General features: G+C 37.1%; 2 protein-coding genes across 2 annotated transcripts in view; one reads left to right on the top strand and one right to left on the bottom strand.

Annotated features, from left to right (window-relative positions):
• The window catches only part of eya3 (EYA transcriptional coactivator and phosphatase 3), a 24,364-nt gene extending 11,184 nt beyond the window's left edge, over positions 1-13,180 (top strand). Inside the window, exons 4-19 of the mRNA XM_016289505.1 lie at positions 998-1,104; positions 1,388-1,459; positions 1,538-1,607; positions 3,007-3,116; positions 3,352-3,489; positions 3,805-3,884; positions 4,258-4,438; positions 5,343-5,512; positions 5,746-5,829; positions 5,936-6,025; positions 6,101-6,159; positions 6,920-6,924; positions 7,011-7,125; positions 7,304-7,425; positions 10,421-10,521; positions 11,942-13,180. Of these exons, the coding sequence (XP_016144991.1) occupies positions 998-1,104; positions 1,388-1,459; positions 1,538-1,607; positions 3,007-3,116; positions 3,352-3,489; positions 3,805-3,884; positions 4,258-4,438; positions 5,343-5,512; positions 5,746-5,829; positions 5,936-6,025; positions 6,101-6,159; positions 6,920-6,924; positions 7,011-7,125; positions 7,304-7,425; positions 10,421-10,521; positions 11,942-12,022 (1,585 nt within the window). The 3' untranslated portion in view covers positions 12,023-13,180. The remainder of the gene's footprint in view (positions 1-997; positions 1,105-1,387; positions 1,460-1,537; positions 1,608-3,006; positions 3,117-3,351; positions 3,490-3,804; positions 3,885-4,257; positions 4,439-5,342; positions 5,513-5,745; positions 5,830-5,935; positions 6,026-6,100; positions 6,160-6,919; positions 6,925-7,010; positions 7,126-7,303; positions 7,426-10,420; positions 10,522-11,941) is intronic.
• Positions 13,181-14,717: 1,537 nt separating this feature from the next.
• The window catches only part of LOC107598225 (XK-related protein 8-like), a 5,491-nt gene continuing 2,019 nt past the window's right edge, over positions 14,718-18,189 (bottom strand). Inside the window, exon 3 of the mRNA XM_016289504.1 lies at positions 14,718-15,436. Within this exon, the coding sequence (XP_016144990.1) occupies positions 14,718-15,436 (719 nt within the window). The remainder of the gene's footprint in view (positions 15,437-18,189) is intronic.

Below are 18,189 nucleotides of genomic sequence, written 5' to 3'. Positions count from 1 at the left end.
AGTAGAGGAATCTTTGAATCTTTAAGATGACTTACAACAGAACAACAATGCATTTTATGGACGACCGTTTCGTGAACCTAGGAGAATCTGACTTTGATCAAGAGACAGAGAGAGCGAGCGGTGTGTGTGTGTGTGTGTGTGTTTCCAGAAAGATGAAGCTGGTGATTATGGTAAGGGGCGTTACATTTCCGACGAGTGCTTGCGGTGTTCGGCCAATCACAATGCACTGGGTCAGCTGACCAATCAGAGCAGACTGTGCTTGTCGGAAGGAGGGACTTTGTAGAAAACGAAGCGTTTGAGAGAGGCGGGGCATAGAGGACCTACAATAATGTGCAGTATTTGAAAAATAATGTGTTTTTTGAACATTAAAGCATGTCAACATATTCTGTTACACCAAATACACAAAATAATGATCTTTAAAAAAGCATCATATGACCCCTTTAAAATAAAGTATATTTATAATGCAATGCCTTTATCACTGCTTAAATACTATGAAATATGTTACGTGCCTTATTCTGTGTAAGAAGCCACATCATCTCACAGAAAGATTTATTTCAAACACTCGACTGACGTTATGAAGTGAGTTTGGAGTAAAAATATGTTATTAAATGTGGTATTTTCACGTGCTTTCAGATGGAGCAGCATTTACTTCACAGAGCCGTAGTTCACTGAGAAGCTATGCAAACAGCTGTCATTATCGTGAACGATTTCTTCGATTTCAGAATCGCGCAATAAAATCGTCTGCGATTTTAATTTTTTTTGCATAGCTTGTCAGTGAACTACGGCCATGTGTAGTAAATGCTGCTCCATCTGAAAGCACGTGATGATGATTTCCTGCTGATTACAGAACCAGCGTTGCTATCAAAATGCGCATGACAAACGCATTCGATTAATCGTGCAGCCCTATGTTGGCCATTGTGATCACTGATGATTGTTGATGTGTTATTATACTTTAAGTGAAACACAGGACAGGGTTATAAAAGTTGTTATTTTGCAGAAGTGTGGCTGCTAATGACAGCAGTGACTCCTCTAACCGGAACGAATCGACAGCTCAGTTAGAGGTCAATTCATATGCACCATCATCTGTCACTCACTTGCACACGAGTAAGTAGATTTCAAATTGTGTCTGAAATATAATATTATAATATATTTTAAATAAATACAATGTGGAAAACATACTCTATTAATTTTTACTTTTTTAACTTGTATAACACAATTTAAATATACTTTGCAGTTATTAGTCTCTTGTTGAATTGATAGTTCCTCTGATTGAAACACTTTTTATGTTATTTTAAGTAGATATTGGATATTTTTTCAAAAGACTGTAGTGTCCCTACATGTTTTTGTGATGTGTAAACATAATGTAACCCCTCAATGTCTCCGGCAGTTCCTGGAGGTCCAGACCGGTCAATATCAAGATCCCAGGGCTGTGACTCAGAAAATGCATATGACCACAATGGTAAGGCTTATTGCTGTCATGCTCACATATATTTAAAGCGTAATACATTTGTAACAAAACATCCTACTTTTGTAAAAGCAGTAACGTGCAAAGACCTCACCACAACCACAGCCACTGAATATACCTCACAGATCTACCAAGGAAGCAAGTAAGTACTAAAAGTTGTTTTAAAACGGGCTAGTATCTTTTAAAATAAAGTCGATATGGGATCTATGACCCTGTTTGCTTGTTTAATACACACTCCTGGTCTTAATGTGTATTTGCATAATACATTAATAAATGTTGTTTCAGTACATGATGTGGTTTGGATTTGAAATGTATTATGTCTAATTTTATTGTATATAATAATTTGTAGTTTTATTTTATATATATATATATGTATATGTTACTTTTTAAAGTCTAATAAATGTTAAAATTGATAGCTCTCAATAATACTGTAATGTTGAGTGGCTATAGTCAATGGTTAAATATTAGGGGGAAAAACAATTTTATAGTGACATCAGTAGCCTATTACTCAGTGATACTGACCTTCAGTTATAAAAAAATGCCATTAAACAAATATTAAAAATATGCTGTCTTTATGTTGTTTGTACATTAATTTGAAGATTGAATGTAAAATTATTGCAATATAAAAGTATATTTAAAAACTTTAATGTTAGGTGGGATTAATCGCGATTAATTTCAGAAAAACGTGTGATTAATTAGTAAAAAATGTTTAATCGATTGACAGCACTAATATATATATGTATGTGAAAATATAAATATATATATATATATATATATATATATATATATATGAAATATTGAAAGCAAATTTTCTGCGTTAAACACATGAAAATTAGCTGAGTTAAGTCAATTACACTGTGAAGCCAAACATTTTTTCCTTTCAAATAACATACTCCGATAAATTCATGAGACTGGAAACGTATATTAAAGAGTAGCAGTTTTGAATTCATGTTAACTTTAAGATCATACTAAATATCAAAGATCTTTCGTAGTATGGACTACACCTTTATTTGTTCAAGTCAAAGTAAATATGGCATCTTACCCAGACTAGACTAAGTCTATAGCAGTCTCCCTAAGTTCAGCGGTGTTATTGAATGTTCAGCTAGTAACTCTCATATAAATATATAAATATATATATATATATATATATATATATATATATATATATATATATATATATATATATATATATATATATATATGAAATATTGAAAGCAAATTTTCTGCGTTAAACACATGAAAATTAGCTGAGTTAAGTCAATTACACTGTGAAGCCAAACATTTTTTCCTTTCAAATAACATACTCCGATAAATTCATGAGACTGGAAACGTATATTAAAGAGTAGCAGTTTTGAATTCATGTTAACTTTAAGATCATACTAAATATCAAAGATCTTTCGTAGTATGGACTACACCTTTATTTGTTCAAGTCAAAGTAAATATGGCATCTTACCCAGACTAGACTAAGTCTATAGCAGTCTCCCTAAGTTCAGCGGTGTTATTGAATGTTCAGCTAGTAACTCTCCTCCATTATTCTTCAGCACCGCTGTCACTGCATATGCCAGTCAAGTGGCTTTCCCTTCCCTGGGCCAGTCGACCGTATACAGCAGCTTTCCTCAGTCCGGCCAGACGTACGGACTGCCACCATTTGGTCTGTGCTTCACCCAGTTGCCGTCTGTGCTTTAGTTCTTCTGAACACTTCACCCAAACTCATTCCACTTAACCCTCACCCTGCATTCCCTCTGTACGCTGGCAGTCAGAACAGTTCATGTCTCAATGTTACATCCTGTTCTTAACCTCCCTCTAATCACCTCTTTCATCTCTGCATCCCTTCTCTCCTCCACCCTTTGCCCTCTCCCGCTCTATCTATCCATGCACGGCCTCAGGCGCCATGTGGCCGGGCTTAAAGACAGAGTCGCGGCTGCCCGAAGCGCCCTCTGTTGGTCAGACGGGGTTTCTCAGCTTCAGCTCAGCCTATACCTCAACCCAACCCAACCAGATCCACTACTCCTACCCCAGCCAAGGCAAGCCTGCTACCGCTCTCTCTCTCTCTCTGTGTGTCTCCACACGCTCTCTGCACCTCACAGCCTTAGCAATACGGGACCGCTAAGGAGAAAGACCTGCCAAAACCACTGCCAGACCCGGAGATCGACTGAATGGATTAGAAAACGGTAAAACTCAACTGTTTAACTCTAGGGGAGTTGGGAAATTAGCCTATTTTCAAAAATAGTGGAGTGTTCCTTTAATGCTCATACAGCATTTCATTCAGTAATACTTACCATGATTGTACTTTTCGGTTGTTCGACATTCTGTATAATTGTTCTTCATCCCGCAATCAGGTTCCTGTTTCACTACATCCAGTGTGTACGCCAACATCCCTCCAGCAACTTCTGTGACCACAACTACTGGCACACATCAAGTGAGTCCACCTGCAGTCAAAAGAGGAAGTCAGTCAGTATTTGAAAGGATGACATTACTAATATGAGGATGTTGTTCTCTGCTTTTGAATTAGATTGAATTCTACAGACTTTGAACTCTGATATGAGCAAAAATACAACAACATCATCATGTTCTTGATAGTGATATATGTTATGATATGCTATTTTCTTATGGAAAGGTGATTCAGAAACATGAAAAAGAAAAGATTCTTAAATTTCAACCAGTTCTTTTATATCTCGACCAGTAAATTGTAAAAGACTAGGATGTATGGCAGATAGAAAGGACAGCTTGAAACAGTCAGATTGCTTTGATGAACAATTTCAACTTCTTAATCTTAATTTGTTTCACTCCAGGAGTTTTCAAGTTACAACTCTCTTGGTCAGAGTCAGTTCTCGCAGTACTATGTTCCTCCTCCCAGTTACCTGTCGGCTGGGTTGCCCAGCAGTGATCGAGATGGAGCAGGTGTAGTGGCACCTGAATATCCAGCCATTAAAACTGAAGGCAGTGCTTCAGCAAACCTGCCCAACACAACAGGTGTGTTAGCATTATCCCTCTGTAACTTCACAATAAACCTTCTCACTTATTTAGAACTTTGTGAATATTATTAGTACTAGCATTTTCCCACCTACTGTAAATGGCTTAAAATTGTTTGTTTTCACAGCTAAAATTTGAATAAAAGAAATGAAATTTCATATAAAGCCACACACTACCATGCAAAAGTTAGTGGTCAGGATTTTTTTTTCTTTGTAGCAAAGCACGTTAAATGTACCAAAAATCACAGTAAAGACGTTACAATTTCTGTTAAAAATGTTACAATTTCTATTTCAAATGAATGCAGTTTTTAGCTTTCTATTCATCAAAGAATCCTGACAAAAATGTTTCCACAAAAATATTAAGCATCACAACTATTTTCAATGTCTGTAATAAGAAATGTTTCTTGAGCAGCAAAACGTATATTAGAATGATTTCTGAAGACTGGAGTAATGGCTGCTGAAAATTCAGCTCTGCATCACAGGAATAAATATATTACAATAGAAAAGTTATTTTAAATATTGTAATAATGTTTCTTTCTTTTTAAACTATATTTTGAATAAATGTATGCAGCCTTGGTGAGCACAAGAGACTTTTTCAAAAACATTTTAAAATCTTACTGACCACAGACTTTAGAATGATAGTGTATATATTATACTGCTATCATAAATTATACAAAAAAATGTAAATATTACTATATTAAAATGCATTTGGTTTAATTTAAGACGTAATTCAGATATAATTCATATAATTAATTTTTGTATTAATTGTTTCAATAGTAAGAGTTTAATAGTAACTGGGAGGAAAATTGTTGCCCTGTCCTGGACTAGATTATGTTGTTGTTACTGTGGATGCCCCTCACTCTTCTAGCTCTCACTGGAGTTAATGTTTTTGCTCATTCCATCAGATGCAACCCCAGGTGTGACGATCCCAACAGGTGTGGCTCTGCCTGCTGGGATGGCCGTCCCCACAGGAGGAGGGGACCAAGACGAGACCAACCGCAAAAACCCTCCTGGCAAAGCTAAAGGCAAAGCTAAAAAATCTGATGGTTCCCAATCCACAGACAATGACCTTGAGGTAAGGAAGCAACCTAGATAGTTTAAGCAACACTCTTAAGTCCAAAAAAGTATACAAATGCAGACACAAAGAAAAAATGCATTAAGCTGAGCTTGCTCAACTAAACCGAGTCATCTTTACAATTTTTTTTATTTTGCTGAATGTTAAAATGGAGAGTAGAGTAATGCATTATTAGATGAGCATAATGCATTGGGCCAGTTGTAACAAACATAAGGAACTCTTTCTTTTCTCAGCGTGTCTTCTTGTGGGATCTGGATGAAACCATCATCATTTTCCACTCTCTTCTTACCGGCTCATTTGCACAGAAGTTTGGCAAGGTACAGTAAATTTCTTTTACACACTGGCAGAAGTAATGCCTGCTTGATTTTTTTGCCCCCCATTCTCACATTCTTGCTGTTTCCTGGGATGCTTTTGTTTTTTCAGGATCCAGCGACAGTTCTCAATCTGGGTCTTCAGATGGAGGAGCTGATCTTTGAGCTTGCAGACACTCATCTCTTCTTCAACGATCTGGAGGTAAGCAAAGTGTAACACAAGGTTCAGTTTGCTTTATGTTCATGTAAATAACATTCACCCCTCCTGTCAACACAGGAATGTGATCAGGTCCATGTTGATGATGTTGTCTCAGATGACAATGGGCAGGACTTGAGGTAATGAAACCAAGTCAGACTTTATGACGAGTTTTCCAGCAATGTTACAACTTACACTAGCAAATTGCTTTTCAATAACGTCTCAAAACACACATATTTCTGTTACATTTATGTAAAGACATTTATAATGTTACAAAATATTTCTACTTCAAATAAATGCTTGTCACTGAATCTTAAATCCTGAATTTAGCATATTGCTAAATAATACCTTTCATTTACTTAAGTTTTTTGTCATCACTGTTTCATTCTGTGATCCTGCATGTGGAATATGAATGACAAATATTTATTGGCCTGTTTTGGACACGTTTCCTACAATGACGTTTTGCATCTAAAACATACAATATAGGCACTGATGCACAAATGTGGATTTATACTAGGTGTCTAAACTATAAAAAATGAATAAACTATTATAAACTCAATGATTTGCATTGTCATTTAGCAGACGCTTTTATCTAATAAAGGATGAAACTGGCTTGTTCTGTGGTCCATAATAGTGCTGCTTCAGATGGCAAGAAGAGATAATGAAGAGATGCTGATAATAATCAATGAATACTAAGGAAGTTTTAAAAAAGGAATCATATCATGTTCCCGCAACAACATTAGGTGAACATGTTCCTCTGGTCTTTAAAAAAAATGATATTGAAAAAGAGTCAAAACCAACAGTGAGGAATGAACCACAGAATCTACATCTGGAATTTTGTCGTTGCTGAACATTGAACATTGCTGCTAGTTGTGTTGCATGGATAAACTAGCTATACAGACCAGGTCCAGCAGTATCTTTAAATTACTGCTTATCAACAAGCCTAATATATAATGTCATTTAATGCCAGCCTCATCTGCTGTCCTTGCAGGTCTGCTGAGCCCAATGAAGAGAGACCTACTGCTCAGGCTGTGCTCTGAGATTGAGACTGTTACAGATGCCTGGCTGAGCACTGCCCTCAAATCTCTCTTGCTCATTCAGTCGAGGTGAGATCTGCCTCTGTTCCCTGAGCGTGCATGATTTAGAGGAAATCATCAGATCTGCCTTTAGGCATTAAACATTGTGTGTGATGTGCTGGAGCAACACGCCAAACAGGTTTCTCCTTCAGCTTTAATGTAGTGTACACACTAACAAAGGACTGATTGTTTTGGTGTTTGTTCACAGGGGCAGATGCATGAATGTTCTGGTCACCACCACTCAGCTGGTTCCTGCATTAGCTAAAGTGCTTCTCTATGGCCTGGGTGACGTTTTTCCCATCGAGAATATCTACAGCGCCACTAAAATAGGTAAGGGTTTGGTTTATCAAAAATAAAATTTTAAACATTTGCTCACCCTCATGTCATTCCAAAGCCAGATGTTATGCAGAACACAAAAGGAGAATTTTTCCCACAAAAGGAGAGAGTGTTCCCAGTGCTGTTTCCTATACAGTGACCAGGGGCTGCAAAAATATGACAAACTAACTAGCTGTCAAAACCTAAAATAAACCTTTCCTTAAATTTTCATTTGATAAAGAAAACCTTTGGAATACATGGGTTGTGAAAATTAGGCATGACTAAAGACTAGGGCTGCAACCAACAATTATCTTGATTTCGATTCGTAGATTTTCATCTATTAATCAGTGGGCTTTGATTGATTATTCAGCTTTTACAATTCATGAAACATACTGAGTTGTAATTCTAACTGAATGCAACACTGACGCTATTACGTCATGTTTAATACTATAATGCTACTTGCTTTTGTATAAAGTGTTATAGCGATGTAACGATTAACGGTTTGAACAACTCGCGATAAATAAATACTGTCCAGCATAAATCACAGTTTTCAGTAACAGTCTCACGTGCGCACAGCATGCAGAGTAGTTTCGTTTTGTGTGAAAACAGGGTGGAAAAGATGGGAGGTTTTAAAAGAGTGCTAAGAGAATTATACAAATGAATATATGAATGTACCTCTGAAGGTTCTGACTGTCTTCAGAAACGATTCGATGGCATTTGTTTTCATATCTGTTGTCAGTCAAGTTGTCATTTAAAATCCGAGCATCATGGGTAATGTTATTGTTTTAGTTATTATGAAAACAAAAAGTCATTTTATTTGTTGTTTGTTGATTTTTAGATCTAAAACTTGAAGTGATTTATGCCTATTAAACTGTTGTCAGTCAAGTTGTCATTTAAAATCCGAGCATCATGGGTAATGTTATTGTTTTAGTTATGAAAACAAAAAGTCATTTTATTTGTTGTTTGTTGATTTTTAGATATAAAACTTGAAGTGATTTATGTGTCGGTACTTTTTGAACATCTCCAGCACATTTTAACAATACCGTGATAATACTAGGGTTGGGTATCGTTTCGAATTTTATCGATTCTGATTCTGCTTATCGATTCCGATTCTTTTCGATTCCCAGATGTGATTAAATAATGATATCAAACATTTATCCTTTGTCTCTTTTTTGCAAACCATTTATTGGCGCTGAATACCATAAACAAAAATCAATAGGCTACATAAAAACTGGACTCTGTAAGAGCTGTTTGTGTGCAAAATAGAACTGCACGATTCTGGATAAATTTAGATTTTTTTTTCCCCAATGGAAGTTGTGGTTCTCTCATGATTCTGAAGAAAACATATTAGACAATTAAACAAAATCACATGTAATTTATGAATTGATTAAATGACTCACTCAAGAACGCATCTCTTGTGATTCAAAGACAAATACATTTTAACAGCCCCTTTTCGCCACCTACTGGCATAACAATGTAATTGATAAATCTTCATTTGAAGTGTAAAATTATTTTCAAAAGGTGATTTATTCTATTTGAATCGCTACCATACACATCCTACACACAGTTTATATCTGAACTATAAACTTATCCCAGTACTTCTGTGATTTGAGTGTTTGTAACACCAAAATAATAATACTGTGTGGCTGAAAAGACTTCATTCATGACAGATGACAGCTGCTCTCTTTAGGTCAATGGCAGCACGAACACAAATTTAAATGTTCAAATCACACTGGTGTGATCGTACTCTGCACGGACGAACCAATAAGTGATCACAACATTGATCGCACGCGTCAAAGTTTGAGGAATGAAACAGACGAATCATTGTAAATTAGGAATAGAATCACGTTGGTGTTTGAATCGTATTTGCGATCTTTAATCTATTAAATGAAAGTGCTTTGTCATGTTGGTGGTCAATATGTGTCAATATCTGTGTTTAGCTATCACAGATATTATACTTAGCTTTTTTTAGGCTTCTGATCGCAAATGTAGGCAAACTTTGGAGTGCTTAGATTAGCGAGCAAGGTCCTGGCAGATCGCTAGGTCCGGTCCTCACAGATGAAGAAAAACAAAAAGCACATAGGAATCGATAGGCGGAAACAAACTTTTAATTTGACAACAAGTATCCGATTCTGGAATCGGAATCGATTTTCGATTCCCAACCCTAGATAATTCTGATAACCGTTACATCCCTAAAGTGTTATATAAATAAACGCAATGTGAGTTTACTGGAGTGCCGATTGCAGACCTTGTGCAAACATCCACATCTCTATGAACATATGCTTTCTTAACTGCTGCTTTCTCACCGCTGTCATTTTCGTTGTGTGTTTAGTTTGTTATTGAGAGTAAACAGAGTAGAGCACATATTTGCATGTTCATCTAAATGTCATTCAGCAGCATCAGGATATTTGTTAACCGTGTACTGTTCAAACTTCTTTTTACCTTTAACCGAAGAGAGAGAAAAACATTTTGCCGTGAGTATATTGGGGTCTTTACACATGACAGCATTTTTTGTTTGTAGTTTTGTAAAACTTTCCCACAATCTGCTGGCTCGACTTTGTTTGCACTTCTCATAAGCGTGTCTTATTCTATTGGACTGCATGTGGGAGATGCTGAATTACAATCTTGCTCTACAGCGCCACACTGGTCAAACCACATTAATGCAGGCCCTTACATTAGGTCATATAGGATCAAACAACTCTTCAACAACAAAAATATTTGTCGACAATCTTTTCTTTTTTTTATGTCGACTAATTGTTTCAACTCTACTAAAGACCATAAGAAATCATATGGCTTCAGAGGACTTTATCAGGATGTTCTTTGGAATTCACCTTGTGTTCCACAGTATAAAATGTATGGTTTTGAATGTCATGAGGGTTAATAAATGATGACAGTATGTTCATTTTTGGGTGAACTCTTGTTTTAAAACCATTGGTATCAACCTGAAACTGAGCACCAGGATAAATGTACCTGTTATGTGTAACACATGATCTGTAACTGCTGTTAACAGGAAAAGAGAGCTGCTTTGAGCGCATCATCTCTCGCTTTGGGAAGAAAGTGACCTATGTTGTTATCGGGGACGGTCGTGATGAAGAGTTTGCAGCAAAGCAGGTACAATCTCAATACCAGCATTTGGACATTGTATACCCCTATCAATGTGATCGTATCACCATATAATACCTCCTATTATGCCATTGCAAAATATTCCTGATGATACTGCTATTCAGGGGTTCCCAAACTTTATGATCTAAATTATTTACACAAGATACACTAACATTAAGAAAACATGAGTAAAATGTTTTTGAAAGAAGTCTCTTTTGCTGCATTTATTTGATCCAAAATACAGTAAAACAGTTATATTGTGAAATATTATTGCCATTTAAATTAACTTTTTCTATTAGATTTATTTCTGTGATGATAAAGCTGAATTTTCAGCATCATTACTCCAGTCTTCTGATTTGCTGCATATTATTTTTGTGGAAACTGTGGTACTTCTTTTTCCAAGAATCCTTGATGAATATAAAGTTCAAAAGAACAGCATTTATTAAAAATATAAATCTTTTTCTAACATTATAAATGTCTTAACTGTCACTTTTGATTAATTCCATTCCTCCTTGCAGAACAAAAGTATTAATTTCTTACTTAGAAATAGAAGAATAGAAATTCCTTACTGACTAGGGCTGGGTAAAAAATATCGATATCTCGATATTAATTGATTCTCATTTTTACAGAATGATATCGATTCTTAAATCCCAAGAATCGATTATTCTAGCCGGTTTTCAGTTAATCGACGGAACATTGAAGGGTACTTCCCATCCAATAAATCGCAATACGCATTGTGCTTTGGTACTGTTAATATGAAACAAAGTCTCAGATTTCAAATTCTGTCCATTGTATTGCAGTATACAAACAATAAATGCCGTTTTGGCGCTGTTTTAATGTGGAGTGACAGATCGCTGTAGCGCCTCCATTCAACAGACGCGGCAGCGCGAGGCACACGTGAACTAATCATCTCCTCCACATTAATACCAGTTTCAGCACAAAATAAACATGACTAAATATCCGAAGGCAAGTTAAAAGAAAGAGTACAACATTACAATCCTTATCCTGTCTCAAGTAATCGCTCAATCAGTGTTTCAATATTATAGTAATGTAGTACCAAATGACTCTCATGTATATTTTACAGCATTAGTTGCGAGATTTTTTTTTTCCTTGAGAAAATTTGGCATGTGTACCAGATATATATCCAAAATAATCGATATTGAATCGAATCGGTAATCGAATTGAATCGCAAGCTTGTGAATGAGAATCGAATTGAATCGTGAAATTTGTGTCAAAACCCAGCCCTATTACTGACCGCAAACTTTTAAAAGCTAGCGCATTTAGTAACGTTCAAACTCTCCAATTTGAATAGGCCTGACGAAAAGGTTCACAAATGTTGCTTTATTCTATTGATTTACATTTTCATTGAAAGTTCTCTTTATTGATCTGTGTATGTTTGATCTAATCTGTGTGCACCATCACTCTTTAGCACAACATGCCGTTTTGGCGAATCTCGTCTCACGGAGACCTGATTTCCCTTCACCAAGCTCTGGAACTGGACTTCTTATAGATGGAGCTGGAGGTAAGACGTGGATCTCTCCAGCTGCACCCATCAGCAATCCCACCCACCCCTAACCTGATCCAGCGCAGCGGTGGAGCAGCTGACGTAGACTCTGGGACGTTAGCGGTCACAGACAAGAACTCAAGACGGTCTGTGACACGACCTCACAAGCCCTCCATTCCCTCAATGGCAGCTATCCTCGCCTTAGGTTGACTCTTGCACTGGGACGCCACACAACCGTACACAAGGAAAAGAGGGAAAAAACTGTCTCCCATTCTCACTGCATCTTTCTCTTGGAAAAAGGATGTACTTTACCATCTTCAACATAACTGGTTTCACCAAAAGAAACAACCCATGACCAAAGGACTGCACTGGCACAGAAACTTAGTTAAGAAACTAAACATAGTTTAAGTCTTTTTCTGCATTCTTTCTAAAGGGCTGAAAAGTAAGTTGGAGTCATTTTGATTTGCACTCATTCCAAAGGTCAGGTTCTTATTAGATGGCAGGTTACATGCTTTAGAAGCCTCCAAGAAATGATGCGATTATTTCAGTTCTTAAGACGGATCACAGACATGGCCTGTTTAATATGTGTACAGATGGTACCAACAAGGTTAGCATAGATCCCACTTTTCCTGTATCTATGGATTTTCCTAAATATTCCTCAGTCCCTGGGATCTACTTTCGTTTACTCTTCATACACACTTCAACATTTCTGCTTTAAATTAGGCAATATGACGAATTACAGAGTGCCTAATGGAAACCATTTGTTTTTGTACAGTTTGTCCCTCTTTTTCTTTAAAAGAATAAATCGCCCAAAAATGAGAATTCAAATTATTTGTTACTTTAGTTCCGATGTCCACACTGCTCTGTTCCATACAATGAAATTTGAATGGAAAAGTGGACGTCAAACTCCAAAAATCACCATAAGTCAAATACATCTAGTGTGTGTTATCTGATGGAAGTCAGAATGAGTACAGACCTAAATTTAAATGGTTTACAAACAGTCTTCCCCTTTGTTTAGCTCTAAAGTCTAACTCGGTTATTAGTGTTTTGATGATTTCAGAAAACTGTTGGATCTCAGCAACCTGTCTCTACTCACGTTTTACTGTATGGAAAAGAGCAGCATTTTTGTGTTAAGAAAGTTGAGTTTTATGGGTTTGAATCAACAAAACGATTACTTTTTTTTATTTTTGGTTGAGCCATTTCTTTAAAAATCCATATCAAGGTGATGTTTTGAGGGGAACATAGGCTCCTGGATTGATACTGTCCCATGTTAAATGTCTATAATGCAATTATGAGCCGCATGAACTAACTGAATTCTCGTCCCCTGAGGAAAGTCACATGGCTGAGTGGGATTTTGTAAAATGACCTCTTGCATATAGCCAAAATTCCCCATGGATTTGAAGCTACAGGGCCCCAGCCTGTGACCGTTTTCTTTCGTTTGTACACGTTTGGGAGAAAAACTGTGTGATGGTGTGCAATACATTTCTGGTCAGTGATAATTGATTTTCAGTTTTGGTTGAAGGTGGTTTTACGAGCAGGTTTGGGTGTAATATTCCTAACCGCTGCGAGATTTTGACTGAACATTACTGAGCCTGAAGAAAAAGCATTTTTACTCAAGCAGCTTTGACAATTAAGAATGTGTACTCTTCATTTGTTTGCATAGATGTGTGTGTCTGTGTGTGTTTTTTTTCCTGTATATATTTATATTGTGCCTTTTAACTATAATCAACAATCAGTAAGTGTATTATCTTAAAAGGGAATTACTGAAATATGACACATTTGCAATATGACAAACATATGTTTGTATTGTTTGTTTTTCTCGTGAAGCATTACCTTTGACTCGTAGGCCTATGCTGTTATCTGTTGTTTTCTTTTAGTTTGGTACTTTTGATGTGCTCTGACTTCTTTTCTGCAGAAATCGACATAGCTCAGCCGATCAGATGCTGTTCTTCTTTAACTTGAATCATAAAAACTATTCTTCTGGTGCTTTTTTCCCCCTATGTCCTACTTTGTTTCCTGCATTTTTCAGGGAAAAAAATGATTTAGTCCCTGTATACTGTCTATTATCTACATGAACTGAAGGTACATGACACTATCATTGTGAGATCTTGGGATTTGTTACTAATGCATAGACAATCAAGGGATGTAATGGCTCTTTTAGCCAGAGAATAAATGCTCGATCTAGCCCTGAGCTTGAGCTTTTAGATCGGTAGGAGAACTTCTGGCTTATTGAAACTGGCTGAAGAAGCAAATATCTGTACCTACGCTGTTTATGGTTTTGTGTAAGTGACGTTCAATAAATACTTTGAGGCTGGCCTACCTGCTTGGCTTGTTCATCTCTTACTCATAATTGTGTGAATGAAAACATCTCCAGGACACATTTAAACCCAAACTCTTTTCATTTCAGTTGTAATGTAGACTTGTCATCCCTTTTGACACTTAATTAGCGAAGAGTTGGAACGAACAGAACAACTGGAATACATTTGTCTGTGCTTTTCTAAAGCCACCAAAACAGATCTGTGAAATTTGTGTGATTGTAATAACATCATCAGAACACCATCAGATATTTGAACATAACATTAGAAAATGCTTTTATTTTTTTCAGACAAATAAGTTCAAGTTTCTATTTTTGTCAAAGTTATTTCCACCAAAACCAGGTATTCTCTCTGTATAAATTAAACTTTAAAAGTTCAACCAAAAGCTAGAAGTAGAAATTAGCAGCCATGGTCCTGCTCCTCTTGAGGACTCCAGTGAGAGGCTGCGCAGGAGCTGCAGCTGCATCTTCTGGGGTCAAGTCTGTGTCCATGTCATATGCTGCAGCTCGTCTGTACTTCCCTTCAGTGGGTTCAGTGATTTTCTCTCTATCACCGTTGGGATGAAAGCATCTGTAGTATATCATTTTCACTAGTATTCCAATGACGTACAAGCCTAGTAGTGTCGGGATCACCACATAAGGATTTAAGGAGCTCCAGCAGCCTGCATACTCAAACACCATCCAGCACCAGAAGCCCAGCAGCATCACTGTGTCCACAGCCATGAAAATATAATACAGAACCATCTTTAATTTGATGCGTTTTCTTGTTATATTAAACCAGCAGAAGTACCAGATGAGTCCAACAGCAGCTCTGAAGAGCCATTCCCAACCACGATGTTCCATGTAATCGGTTTTCTGGCTCCAGGCGACTAAAACCAGCAGCATCCACAAGGACAGAAAGTGAGCTATGATGTAGCATGGCAATACACTGCAGAAGAGTGCCAGAGCAGTTACACGGGGAATAATCACCAACAAGTTCCACAGGAAGTAGATGCCAGTGGAGATCCAACTCATCTTGTGTTTTTCAGGAAGATAAATACGCATGCTGCGGTGGTACATGGCAACGCTACTGGCAATTGCAGCAGCTGATGTGAGGATTTTTAAAGCTGAAACAAACGACCATTGCATGAAATTTAACATCACGTCATATATATGCTTATATGTAGATAATCACAGCCATTCTGATGCTGAAACACTGAGCAACACAAAGTAGTGCTGCTGCTGAATGCATTGATGTTTGGAGTGAACTGGTTGAGTGAAGGATCCAATGACTCGTTCATAAAAAAAACAACAGCTGCAACCGAAATCACATACTTTCTAGTAGGTACTTTTTTTTCTAAAGGAGTAAAAAAAAAGTGCCTTTGGACTGTAGCTGCACTCTTGGAACGCTATTATGACAATTAAATTTGAGGACAATTGTTAAATCAAAATAACAGTTCTTTCACCATATACTCACTATTGTGACATTTCCAAACCCACTTTAGTTCATTTTAGAATCACAAAAGGTGATCTTTTTAATATTCTCTCAAATGTCAGTCCATCCACTGAAAGTCCACACAAACCAAAATATTCACACATATTAAAAAGTATAAAAAGACATGAATTGAATGGTTTAAATCAGGGCTGTCCAAACTCGGTCCTGGAGGGCCGGTGTCCTGCAGAGTTTAGCTCCAATCCTAATTAAACACACCTGAACCAGCTAATCAAGCTCTTACTAGGCATACTAGAAACTTCCAGTCCAGTGTGTTGAGGCAAGTTGGAGCTAAACTCTGCAGGACACCGGCCCTCCAGGACCGAGTTTGGACTATATATATGCTTGACGTGTTTCATGTAATCGGTGCAACTTTAACCAGTGTTTAATTACCCCTTTTTAGAAAATGAGGATATTAACATGTGTGTAATGTGTGAAGTTTAATCTTGAACGAATGGAAACCAGAAATGCAGAAGGTTGAAATTAAGTAAACTTTAATAGTATGTACAATACTTGCTTTTAAGAGACTTTATAGGAGTATTAACACAACTTTTATAGATGGTGTCCTCATGTGATGAATTAAAGCCTCTTGTTAATGTATGCACGCTCCGCCCCGCAAGAAGTCGATTGGAAGATAGCGTCAGGGGACGGACTTATGCCACAGAACAAAAACCCAACGCATGACAGACTAGCTTCCTTGCTGCTTCTCCTGCTCTCGCCTGTCGCTGTGTTAGAGCACCCCACGTGTGCTCACGCGCTTACCATCAAAAGCGACTACCACATCTCAAACTCAAACACTTCAGTAATACTTCGTTGAAATCTTCAAAGAACTGAAAGTCGTGCAAACTAAGACTTTCAGCAGAACTGCTCACGCCTCTGCTTCATCACAGACCAACGAGGGGTTTCCCAAGGAAAGGTTTCCCTGGTTTCATCCAGGAAGCCCGCGTCAGCGAAGGAATCACCTCAGCTTTCCAGCTGTCAACCAGCAAAACGCAAGTACAAACAAGATCTTCGATCTGTTGAGCTGGTGAATTTAGATTCACTGCTTTGGGAATTCTTGAGGTGAATTTACATCGCTTGTGAAAACGAGGTAGAACTATGAAACTCAGAACTCCGTTAACAGAATTTCCTTCCTCTGAAACTGTATGTGTGTTTTAGCTTAAGTTTATGTAATCTAGAATAGCCAATAAATTTCATGTTTCATTTATAAATAATCGATTGTCTGGTGTCATATAATTTCAAGGTTAAATCTATTGCCAAAAAGATCCCTTGCTTGCTGCCTAGCTCGTAGCTTACTCATAATAATTACCTCTCTTAAGAGCTGACAAATTATTGTAATAATTGTATTTCACCCGTGGCCAGGGAGAATACAAAATTTACATATTCAATTGGTAATATACACTGACATCAACTTCTCGCTGGCCGAGTAGCTGATAGAGTGTAAACTATCAAATTTAGAATCAATTCGAATCAGGTTGAATTAGGCTCTTCAAATCCGAGTCCTATCAAAACCTGAATCAATAATAATAATTAATTCCCTTACAGCTGAGTTAAAATTCCTTACAACAAATTAAGATATTTCTGATGAAATCTAAGAGCTCTCTGACTCTGCATAGACAACAACGCAACTGAAATGTTCCCAAGCCCAGAAATGTAGCAAGGAGATCTTTAAAATCATTCATCAGTGGTTCATCCACAGTTATACGAAGCGACGAAAATACTTTTTGTGCGCAAAAGAAAAAAAGTAACGACTTTATTCAACAATTCATCTCCTCTGCGTCACCCTGTAGCGCCATTTTGGAGAATATCTGCTGGACGTAAACAGCGTATGCTGTTCTGTGTCAGCTGCGTCACACGGATACACTGTTTTCGTTCAGATCAAATCATAACAATGTAGGAAACAGATCCGGCGTGACGCAGCTGACACAGAACAGCATACGCTGTTTACGTCCAGCAGATATTCTCCAAAATGGCGCTACAGGGTGACGCAGAGGAGATGAATTGTTGAATAAAGTCGTTACTTTTTTTCTTTTGCGCACAAAAAGTATTTTCGTAGCTTCGTATAACTGTGGATGAACCACTGATGAATGATTTTAAAGATCTCCTTGCTACATTTCTGGGCTTGGGAACATTTCAGTTGCGTTGTTGTCTATGCAGAGTCAGAGAGCTCTTAGATTTCATCAGAAATATCTTAATTTGTTGTAAGGAATTTTAACTCAGCTGTAAGGGAATTAATTATTATTATTGATTCAGGTTTTGATAGGACTCGGATTTGAAGAGCCTAATTCAACCTGATTCGAATTGATTCTAAATTTGATAGTTTACACTCTATCAGCTACTCGGCCAGCGAGAAGTTGATGTCAGTGTATATTACCAATTGAATATGTA

Source organism: Sinocyclocheilus grahami, unplaced genomic scaffold (genome assembly GCF_001515645.1).
Source record: "Sinocyclocheilus grahami isolate Dianchi unplaced genomic scaffold, SAMN03320097.WGS_v1.1 scaffold248.1, whole genome shotgun sequence".
In the NCBI taxonomy this organism is placed as follows: domain Eukaryota; kingdom Metazoa; phylum Chordata; class Actinopteri; order Cypriniformes; family Cyprinidae; genus Sinocyclocheilus; species Sinocyclocheilus grahami.
Note: the sequence above shows the minus strand (reverse complement) of the source record. Positions and strands in the feature narration are given on the sequence as shown.